This window comes from Pseudonaja textilis, chromosome Z (assembly GCF_049901715.1).
Source record: "Pseudonaja textilis isolate UNSWEBS1 chromosome Z, rPseTex1.2, whole genome shotgun sequence".
Classification (NCBI taxonomy): Eukaryota; Metazoa; Chordata; class Lepidosauria; order Squamata; family Elapidae; genus Pseudonaja; species Pseudonaja textilis.
The window spans coordinates 83,137,893-83,149,956 of NC_142008.1; the positions used below are offsets into that span (position 1 = coordinate 83,137,893).

A 12,064-nucleotide genomic window follows, 5' to 3' on the forward strand; every position below is an offset into this window, starting at 1 on the left:
AATAGATATGCTCTTGTTTGCAGGTTTTCTTCTAAAAGTGACATGTTTCCATCAGTCTAAATTTGACTTCATTTAGTACAGTAGTTCAGCACACAGTGTTACTTACATTTAATAGAAAATTGTATTATATTTAGTGTAGTATAGTACTTACTACAACGTAAATAACATTTAAAAAATATTTCTCGTAAGTGATAAGCAGCTACTTTTGGAAAGTGACTCCTGCAAGGTTTTCTGGTTTCTGCATACACTGTATTTTTATACATTTCCTAGATATGGACCTATGATCAACTACCTTGTCTACCATAGATTTATTTTGCATCCCTAGTTTTCAATTTTAACCTAGCATAGTTCTGATTGCATATGAAACAAATGCATCATTGTTTATTTTTTTTAAAGAAGAGCAGATGGTATTAAGTGTTAATAGACACTGCATACCAGTCATTCCACATAACAGATTCTCAGCTGTTGATTTCTGACAGGCAGAAGCATCTGGTTTCTAAAAATACTTGTCAGAACACACATTAATTTCCCAATAGGAGACAGTACTCTTGTAACTATTGCATGACCATTTTTTCCAAGAGTAATAGAATTTTACTCATGGTTTCATGAAGACAACCCTTTCTTTCCTCTCCGCAAAGGCATTTGATGAACTTAAAAAAGGCTTTCCTGTTCCTTATGGAGGAAGGGTACTATTTGGGAGGTCCTAAGACTGCCCATTTATAGGATTGGTTCTCTGAAAGTTGGGAAGTCTTTAAAGAGCAGGAGTGATATAAAATCTGAGTCATTTGGAACCTTCCTGTGTAAAAAGCTTAGATGTCCTGATATAGAAAAAGGAAGCATGGAAACAGTTGAAGTGTTCAATTCAGAAGGCAAAGGCAGGGGGCTGAAAGCAACAAAAGAATTTTGGGCTGGAGATGTAATTTTTGCAGAGCGAGCCTACGCTGCAGTGGTATTTGACAGGTAAGCAGGGAAAATTAATGTGTGCATTATTAGGAAGCAAGTGGGGAATACAAGAGGGAGATGGTGTAAGAGAGATGCTATTCATCATCTCCTAATCAGGTAAAAAGTTAAGATTCCTCCAATTTACAGATGAGAAAATAGGAGTACCGAGGAAGAAACTTCTTAGACACAGTTTTCTATAACAGTGATGAGATAGAAGATTCCTCTTTTCATCTCTACCTTGAAGTCATAATGTACCTTTAAAAAAAACCATTGCCTTTCAGGATTAAATACCCCCTTTCCATAAACATGCAATATCAGCATAATATGCTGAGGGTGTTTGTAGAATAACATTTAACACCTTAATGGTGCTATATGAGTACATGTAATTGATATTATCAACCATCAACTGTGATTGTGCAGTCTGGTCAGAAGCTCATACTGGCAGTTTTATTGACAATACTTATTACTTAGACATTATTAATATGAAATGATGAGAATAAGATATCATAAAATATATTCCCTATCGCCTTCCCTCTAAATTTCTAAATTTCTTTACAATTTAAAGGCTGGTTTAAATTCCTGACCTTTAAAAAAATTCAGAATATAAATTTAGATTTGTAGAAGATCCCAGGTGTAATCTCCCAGAATTATTGGATGACTGTCATTTCATTTATGATGAATGCAAAGGCAATTGGGTGGAAAGTATCTTAGTTGTAGGGCTACACCTCTGTTGGTTCCCCTGTTTTATAATCCATGAATAAGGAACTATGAAATAGGGAAGCCTGTTTAGCTAGATTACTTTGTTTACAGATTTCTGTAGGTCCTGGAGCCCTGTGTAATCACATTGGGATATGTTAGCCTTGCCTTACCTGCTTTTGGAAGTGGCCAGTAGCCATGTATCCCCGAAGCAGAAGTAGAGATGCCACTCTTTGTATATCCATATTTTATTACTAACGATATCTAAAGAAGTGATTGATTTTTCATAGGTAACATATGCTGATGACAAAAGATGTTGGACCAACAACACTGACTTTGACATCAACTCAGGCCACCATATAGTAAAGCTGTAAATTTTTCTTTAACCCCTTTCCTCCTAGTGTAGAGGCTTTATCAGTGTTCTCGAGTGCTAAATTTAGACATGCTATTTTGCCTCTTTAGTTCAGCCTCCCGAATCTCCTTGATCTTTTCCCCTTTGGCTGGGAAGAAAGGGAACAGTGTATATTAGTTCCTCAGCTTTGCAACCATTGCTTGTAGGTAACTTAGCTTCATCTACTATCATCACTATCCAGTGCTGCTATTTTCCCCCAGACATGAAACCTTTGGATGTTCATTGAAACATTTTCTTCATACATATAACCCAACGAAGGAATGCAGTGAGAGATAGCATCAAGACAATGAGAAATGATAGCACTGCTTTACACTACTCTGGTGAGGTCACACCTGAAATACTAGATCCAGTTCTGGTCATCACAATAGAACAAAAGTTGTTAAGATCTCAAAAGGGTGCAGAAAAGAGCAATAAAAATGACAGAGGGTCTGAAGGCTAAATTGTACAATGAGCAGTTGAGGTTTCTAAGCATGTCTAGCCTATTGGAGAGAAAGATTAGGGGGGGACATAATAGATGTCTTCCAGTACTTGAGGGACTATCGCAAAGCTGAGGGGTTTGATTTATTCTATAGGGCACTAAGGTCAGGACAAGAAGTAAAGTGGGGAACCTTGTCAAAGAGAAATCTATCCTGTAAGGATAAATTTTCTGATAGTGAGAGCAATTAATCAATAGAATTGCTTGCCTCCTAGAGTTTTGGGGTGTTCCCTCTCTGGAAGTTTTCAGGAATGGACTGGATAATCATTTGAGTGAAATGGTAGAAGGTTCCTGCGTGGAGTTGGATTAGATCTCTGAGGTCCCTTCCAACCCTATGAATCTATGATTTTAATTGATTACTAGAAGCTAAATTTACCTTTTTGTGATACACCAATAATTATTTGGTCTACAGACTTCAGAGGAACTGCAAAAGGCATGCCACCAAATTGTTTGAGTGGAGAGGGCCAGAATTCAAGTATTACTGTTTTATGGACGGTAACAGAGAACAATTAAATTGACAAAATGGATATCTTAGGTCTTGCAAAATAGCATGTAGAAATCTAGTGTCTGAAGGTTAGGGCAAAAAGAAACTATGTTTGAAATCCAGCAGGAATGGATTTGTGTTTATCCAGAAATACCTTGGTTTGTTAAATGGTTGTTCTGAATGGAGTCATCTCCCAACTGAAGAAAATGTCCATAACTTGGGATTCTCCAGGACAAGACAATGACTTGAAGAGTAAATGGAAACCAGGGGCTCTTCATCCAGCTAGGCTGCTGCATCAATTGCAGATGTACCCCAGGAACCCTGAGCCTTAAAGCCATGATTTCAGTGACTCAGGTTTTCATTATCACACATCTATATTATTCTAATGCACTGTATATGGCAATAATCTTTATAGATAACTTTGAAACTGCAGCTGCTAGGATATTGTTGCATGAAAGTCATCACAGTTGTATAACATTAATTTTCTGGTTGTTCATTTGTCTTCAAAACAATTATTTTTAGCTTTATTTAAAATATTTTGATAAGTAATCATGTTTCACTTCCAGGACTTGCCAGTACAATTGATGCAATTATTGTTATTTTTATTCCTCCTAAGTCCTTGCAACTAAGTCTTGGAAAAGGACATGTGTGATTATGGTAGATTTCATTTCAGACATTTAAGATGTCTTTAAACAATTGAGCTAGAAGATAAATCTGCAGTTTTCTCATTGAGAAAAATGTACGCAGTCATAGCAACTTTTTCCAGCTGGAGAAGTTATAAATTTTTTATTTCCAGGTATGTTGGGGATCCAGTCCCAGAAGCTCCAATAGCAACATTCTGGAGTTGTGAGAACACTGATTCTTTCATGCCAACACAGCTGGAGAACAATAAATTGGAGAAATTAGCACAGTACACTCTTAGATGATTGATGGAATTCAATATCTGCCCCTCTCTCCTTTATCATATCTGCCCCTCTCTCCTTTATCATATTTATATCTGCCCCTCTCTCCTTTATCATATTTCAATTCTCAAAAGCAAATTCCACCTCAGATCAGCTGTATTGGAAACTGTTTGTGGGTCGATGTGATCCTTTTGGCAATGCATTTATGAACACTGAAATAATATTGTGGACATATCAGGCTCCTGTATAGGAACCACAGTATAGTCATGTTTATGTATACGACAGAAAAAAGTTTCCATCTAATATGTGCATGCATCTAACAAGTAGAAGGAAAAGCAAGGTCACCCTCACCATTCCTATGTCATTTAAAGTGCTAGGCCTGTTTATATTACAGCATCTGCTTGGTATCGCCCAGCCATTACTGAAATCTTACGAAGGCAATATTTTGGCCCAGCAATGAATGGTGAGAAGAAAAAGAGGTCTTTGCTTCCCTACTTCCTTGTCATTGCTCCCAAATAGTGATCACACGATCCTGGGATGCTGCAATCATCCTAAATACATGCCAGTTGCCAAGTACCTATAGTCTGATCATGTGATAATGGAGACGCTGAAATGGACAGAAGTGTGAAGATCAGTTGTACGTCATTTTTTCCAGCGCTGTTGTAATTTTGAATGGTCACTAAACTGATAGTGGTAAGTCAAGGACATACCTTAACTGTGATTAGTAGATGGAATTGATAGTCACCAATCTAGAACCAGAAAAAAAACTAAACCAAAACAAAACCCAAGGCTATATTCTTCAAGGTCTTGAAGAAGAATTTGAAAAGTTACTGCTTTAAAGAGGTGTTGCCCTTGCGCTCCTTCGTGTTCCAAAATACCTTTTTGAATGACTTTTGAGGCATATATAGACAAATTCATGGTAGTTCAATCTAGCAACGACCACAGCGGCAGTATATTATGCATCATCATAGCTATAACTATTTTGTCCTGTTTTCTGAAAGTTGACTGGTTGTTATGGGACCCAGAATACTGTATTAGTCTAGAGCAACCTTGGCCATGGTTTTTTTTTTTATTTAATTTACCATATTTGCTCATTTTGGCCCTGCCATGAAATTATGGTTTTACATTCTAGAACAAACTAAACTATTTAAATGTAAATCATTGTTTAATATCCTGACTGATTCACTTTCAGATTACATTGGAGGATATAATTACTGAAAATGTCTTGTTGATGTTTCATGCAAAGGGTAGAATGAATAGCTAAAGTTTGGGGAAATGGCTTGTATTTTTCTTTTAGTAATCCATATACAGCGCTTACCAATAGCAATAGCACTTACACTTATATGCCACCACATAGTGCTTTACAGCACTCTCTGAGCAGTTTACAAATGTCAGCATATTGCCCCCAGTAATATGGCTCCTCGTTTTACCAACCTCAGAAGGATGGAATCAGTCTTGAGCAAGTCAGGATCAAACTCCTGGCTGTAGGCAGTTTCCTTGCAATATTGCATTCTAACCACTGTGCCACCACAGTTCATATACACTCATGTAAATAAAGATAGGAAACCCTCTAATATGTACCGCCATAGATAGTTCTATGGTGGTACATATTAGAACATAGTAAAAATCATCTAGTTCTTAAAGTTATTAAAAGTATGTAAATGCAACTTGGTTTTCTTTTTGTAAAATAAATGATGACATGCTGTAATATGCCATGTGTTGTCCATCTGAAGTTAAATTTATCTACTTTTAAAAACCAGATGATTTTTAATATATCCTGATATGAAAAGCCATAGGATTCAAAAAGGGTGTTCTTCTTTTTCAAATGACTGTAGCCCCCCAGTGAGTTCAATGGGATTTATCCTCAGGTAGATAGATTTGCACTTTCTATGAGGTCAATGGGATTTATTTCCTGGGAAATATTGCTACTAGCACTTGCCCACCTTCATGGCTTCCTCACATCCCTATTGCAGATGAATTGAGTTATAAATGTTTTTTATTAGAGTTTATTATACTATAAAATACAAATGGAAATGGAGATCAGAAGGGAAAAAGGAAAGAGTGTATGGTAAAAAAGAGAAAAAGAAAAGCAATGACTCCTGATTGTTTCCACTATGATAGAATACAGTTTCAATTTTTGCTTTACAATTCTAGTAAATACAAGCCATTTCAATAACAACATGATCTGATCTAATCTAATCATTAAAACCTAAAATCATAGTTTCATTTTTTCCCCTTATTTTGAACACAACGGAGCTATAACTGTTTTTAACCAGACTTCTGTCTCCTTGTTTCCTAATAAGGAAAGCAAAGTCTGCAGCATCCTTTCATTGCACTGACTTGACGGTTGATAGAAACCAGTCAGGTACTTCAGACTGATGTCAGCCTTGCATAGTGCATGCCATAGTGCATGTCTTAACTCAATAACCTTATCGTATTTTAACATAGGAAGAAAAACTTGAAGAAAGTTTCTTTTAATCTCCTGTATTTGTTCTTTATTTCATTAAATGTTCTGGATTCCTACAGAAAGCTATTAAGAGAGATAATCAAGTTCAAGAAGAGATGGAAGATTGATGAGTGAGACCACTATACCTGCTGTAGGAATGCTGTGGGAATCCCACTATTAACAATCCTGCATTGTGCTTATGAAAATCAATTCTTGAGATTATTTTTGATTTGATTCTGAATCTAAGGTTGCGACAGTAGACTTTCAGAAAGTGAGCTGGGTATTAGTTCATCACAAAATAAGACCATAGTTAATGGGCAGTACTGTATACATAAATTTGTATACTGCCCATCTCGCAACTCCAGGTGGCTTACAACCAAATAAAACAAGATAAAACATTAACTATGAAAATAATAAATATCAAATATTTACCTAAAATTAACAAAGAATGCAAGAAAGAGACTCATGGAGTAGAGGTGGAGTCTTGTGTCAATCTATTAACCACCTCCAGTATGATATATCCCCATTGGAATCCTGACCAATTGGCAGAGCCAGATTTTAAAGCCCTTTTGGAAAGCCAAACATTTAAATGCTGATCTCACCTCCAGAAGCAGAAACTTCCAGAGGATGGAAATCATGGTTTTAAAAAGTTCTTCTTTTGGAGTAGATGAGCTCTTTGCTGATCTGTTAGCTGAGGTGTGCAAGAAACATACCACCATAGTAACAAGGACTTTAACTATCTTGTCATCAACTGGGAAACAAATTTTTCAGGAAATGGGAGATCAGAAAGGTTCCTGATGTGCCTAGCTGACAATTTCTGACGTACAAAAGATAGAGGGGGGAACTAGAGTGACAGCTATATTGGACTTTACTTTTACTAATAAGGACAAACTGGTTGAACAAGTAGAAGTTATAGGAAGTTTGGGCAGAGTGACCAAGACATACTTCAATTTACCATAATGCAAATACAGATAACTAAACCAAGTGCTTTAAACTTTTAGAGAGCTAAGAGATATATTAGGATGGATTTAATGTCTTTTCTAAAAGAAAAGCAGTTCAAGATGCTTGGGAAACCCTGAAAAATGAGATAACGAAAACCCAAGCAAAAACAATACCACAGAGAAACAAAAACAAGGGACACCAGTCTAGATCACCTTGGTTGCATAAAGAGAGCTCTGACAAATTGAGGGACAAAAAGATTAACTATAAGAATTGGAAATGGGGCACATAACTAAAGCAGCCAAGCAACAACAGCCCAAATCTACAAGCAGGGAGTCAGGAAAGCTTAGGCCTAGAATGAGCAAAAACTACCAATTAATGCCAATAATAATAATAATAAAAGTTTCTTTCAATATGTAAGAAACAAGAAGAAAGTCAAGGAAATGATAAATCAACTAATGGGAGCAAATGGAAGAAGGTGAAAAAGCACAACTGCTTGATTTATTTATTTAGAAATTTTATATTGCTGCCTAATTGCACATGGCAACTCAAGGCAGCTTACAGAACATAAAAGCACAATATAAAATAAATAAAAATAATAAAAAATGTAAATAATAAAATAATAACCCTCCAAATAATCTCCCCAGCAACAACACACATTCCTACTCATTTAATGAGCTCCATCCCATTCTGGGTTTCTTACCACATCTTCAGGGCCTTCCAAAGAGTGTTAGAGTGGGAGCCAGGTCTAATTTTCAGAGGGATGCTGTTCCAGAGGGAGGAAGCCACTATGGAGAAGGCCCTTCTTCTGGGACCTGCCAGATATTTCTCCTTAGGGGACGGGACCATCAACATTCCTTACCTCCCCTCTCTAGAATGTTGGGTAGATGTGATTGGCAAGAGATGATTCTTCAAATAACCTGGTCCCTAGCCATGAAGGTGGCAACCAGAACCCTGAATTGCACCTGGAAGCAAATTGGCAACCAATGCAGCTCCCATAGAAGAGCTGATACATGTGCACAGTGAGATCTGCACAAAACTGTGCAAGCCTCTGCATTTTGCACCAAATGGAGTTTCTGGATGCTTTTCAGGGGCAGCCCCCTGTTAGCGCACATTGCAATAGTCAAGACAGGAGGTTACTAGGGCTGAGTGACCTTGATTGTTGGTCCAGGAAAGGACATACCTGGCACACAACCTGCACTTGTGCAAAGGTCCTCCTGGCGGCGACTGCACCTCCTGTTCAAGCAGGAGTCACAAATCCAGTAGAACCCCCAGATTACACGCACAGGGTCTGTTTGTCACCCCATCCAAGATCAAAGGTGGCAATTCTCCATGGGCCAAAGAACTCTAATCCAGAGCCGCTCAGTTTTGCCAGGGTCCAGTTTCAATCTATTGCTCCCCACCCAGGCCCTAACAGCTCCCTGCCAGCCCGTATCTCACCCCCCTTGTCGTGAGATGCCTGCAGCCACTGCCTTTTTTTTAGTGCGAGAAGCCTCCCAGCTGATGCCTTTTTGCCAGCCTGAATCGAGCCAGCTGGCTGCTGGCTTCTTTTGCTGAAAACTACCGGCCTCCATTTTTCAAACGCACTAAAAAAGAGCTTTATTCCTGCCGCCATCACCGCCCTGTTCTTCACACCGGCCATGCACACGCACCTCATTGCCTGCTGCACCGGAGCGACTTGTCTGGGCAAGTACCTCTGCTCCAGCGCAGCAGGCAATGGGGTGCACCCTGGCATGAAGAACAGGGTGGTGAGTCCCAGCTGCTGCTTCTTTGCCAGCCAGAACTGAGCCGGTAGCTTGTGCACCATCTCCTAGCAGAAGGTCCTGGGACCTCACATGTGCACATGCGAGACTAGGATTTTCTGCAAGGAGTTGGCACATGGGTGAGTCCCTCTGGCACTGTGAGATGCACACACTCTGTGTATGCCCAAGAAGGAGGAGAAGACTTGGGTGAACTTTTCTGGCTCCCTTCCCTTTGCTCTGCTGCTGCTTGGAAGGCAGCCATCCCAGCCTGTCCCTTTAAAATATTTTGATGTGGAGAAGAGGACCAAAAATGGACAGGTAGGGTGCAGGAGTTGCCTTCCAATTCCCAGAAAAATCTTGCCATGTCCCCACCAAGAAGCCTACAGCCACCACTTCTTTGTCAGCAGGAGAATCCTCCAGCTGCTGCTCCTGGCTTGGTTTTGGGTGGCAAAGAAGCAGCTGCTGCAGGCCTTTCACGCTTGCAAAAAGTGGCACGAGAAGCCTCCAGCCACCAACTCTTTGCTGGCAGGAGAATCCTCCAGCCACCACTCCCAGCTCGGTTCCGGCTGACAAAGAGGTAGCAAAAATTGTGCAGGTTCACCCCATTGAGCCTGCTACACTAGAGGGATTTGCCCAAGCAAGTCTGAGCGGAGCGGTGCAGCAGGCAATGGGATGAGCCTGGGTGACTGGCACATAGAACATGGTGGTGGTGCGTTGGAGAAGCAGAGCAAAGCCAGAAGTGAGTAATTTTTGCTGCAAGAAGCCTACAGCTGCCGTGTCTTTTTTTGGAGGTGTGGCTGGAGAGTGGCTGAACTGGAAAAAATGTGGCAGCTGCCAGCATCTCATAACAAGGGCAAGATGTGGGCTGGTGGCAAGCCCAGCGACAACAATGCTCAGCTCTGACTTGCCTTCCCTGGCAGCCAGCCGCGGGAGGAAGGTAAGATCATGGCTGTGGGACAATGAAAGAGGCAGTCATGGGAGAGGAAATGGGGAGATTAAGGGATAGGGCCTCTGAAAGAGGGGAAACGGGGTGACATGTGTGACTGGTGAAGAGAGAGTGGGCAGCATGTAGGATTAGGCCAGGCCTGCCTGGGCAGAAAATAGGTAGATAGGTAGGTTCTATTGGGTTCTGTGGACATGGCTTGGCAGGGGTGTGTGTCATGTGACTGAGTGGATGTGGGGTGTCAGTGATGTCAAGTTGTACACGCCTACTCAGTCAAATGATCCTCCCCCACCAAGCCATGCCCACAGAACCAGTAGGGGAAAAAATTGAATACCACCACTGGGCATACCAATCTAATAAATCTTGCTTCCCTATGGGGAGTAAGAAACTCTTTTCCACAAGATTGTGATTTGACCATGACAGAGAGACCAAAGACCAAAGGCAGGTCCACAATTTGACCATGACAGAGAGACCAAAGACCAAAGGCAGGTCCACAATTCCAGGTCACGCTGGTATAGACGCTGCTCCAACGAGAGCATCAAATTGGATGTGTGGCCATTATTCCTAGTTGGGCTCTTCCTGGCCAATGGAAGTCATGGTTTTCATGAAATCCTGGGCTACTCCGACCCCACCCCAGGAATGGCAGATTGAAGTCCCCAGAACTATAAGCCAGGGGAACACCACTGCCAATCCTGCAGTGAGATCCAGGAGTCCGGGTAGGGAAGCTGCCACACTGCAGGAAGGCTGGTATGGCAGCAGCAATTCCATCTGATCTAAGAAAAAGGGTCTCACAGCCAGGCACTTGTGAAGCTATGCTGTTTACATTTGTTTCTTAAGGGAGAAACAGCCCAATCTATTAGAGGAACACGGAACAGGTATAAAATAGGTAAGAATAGGTAAGTTAAAATAGGTAAGAAATTAGTAAGAGAATACCTATCCACTCTGGATGAGTACAAATCACCTGGGCCAAATTATTTGCCTCCCAGGATTTTGAAGGAGCTGGGACAGAGGTAGTATTCAGAAGGTTCTGACCAGTTCTGGAGAACTGGTAATGGAAGTTTTGAGTAATTCGGAGAACCAGAAAATACCACCTCTGACTGGAGATTTTATAGTATCCTTCCCCTGCCATGCCCACAGAACCAGTAGTAAATTTTGTTTGAATCCCACCACTGATGCAATGGGATATCTCAATGTTTGATTTTGAGTTCAATATTCTTCAATATCTTCATCAATGACTTAGATATGGGGATAGAAGAGAAACTCGTCAAATTTGCTGAGGATGCCCAAGCTGGGGTAATTGCTAACACTTTGGAAGATAGATTCAAGATTCAAAAGGATCTTAGCAGCATTGGGCTTTATCCAATAAGATGCAGTTTGCACTTAGGCAGGAAAACCAAATACATGAGAATAGAATAGATCAGGGCTGCCAAACTCCCAGCCCGTGGGCAGGGGTGGGATTCTACCAGTTCTGACCGGTTCTATAGAACCCCTTGTTAACTTTCTAAGCAGTTTGGAGAACTGGTAGTTAGAAGCAATCTCCTTTTATTTTTTTTCCACCCTTATTATATTCTTGCCAGTACTTCTGCCTCTGGAACTTCTGGGGTTTAAAGGGGAAGGGTTGTTTTAAGATTTTTACATTGCTTTTGTGACAAAATACTTCCCGGGACAATCAGCACTTTGAATAAATAATTGAATAATGAAGCAGAGCTGTCAGAAAGAAGCTTTTAATGACAGGAAACCAAGATCAGTGGCATTCAGCAAGGCTTCTTGGCTAGCTAGAAAGATTGACATTCAAACATGAGTTTACATACCCTTTCTGAGTTTTGGTCCAAAACTGGTTTTTGGTGAAGGTTAATTCTGTGCTTGGTGACATTTAATCCTGTGTTTATTGATGAGATAATTTTCCTATTCAGCTTCAACAAGCAGCAGCTACTGTTGTGATTTAATTATTTGTAATGCACTTGAATATTTTCCTGCCTCATGGTTTCTTTTTCAATCTGGGGAGGGGGTCTTCCTTCACTGCTTTAGTGGTATCTGGCACTGCTCTTTGGGGGTGTATTTCTAAGAGGCAGGATGCAAGCTT

The 12,064-nt window shown here is 40.4% G+C and overlaps 1 protein-coding gene across 2 annotated transcripts in view; it reads left to right on the forward strand.

Moving 5' to 3' along the window:
• The first annotated feature begins 516 nt into the window (after positions 1-516).
• The window catches only part of SMYD1 (SET and MYND domain containing 1), a 33,480-nt gene continuing 21,932 nt past the window's right edge, over positions 517-12,064 (forward strand). The window contains exon 1 of one of the 2 annotated variants that reach the window (XM_026717332.2): positions 517-960. In XM_026717332.2, the coding sequence (XP_026573117.1) occupies positions 839-960 (122 nt within the window). In that variant the 5' untranslated portion in view covers positions 517-838. The remainder of the gene's footprint in view (positions 961-12,064) is intronic. The other variant, XM_087915385.1, reaches the window with a different exon arrangement.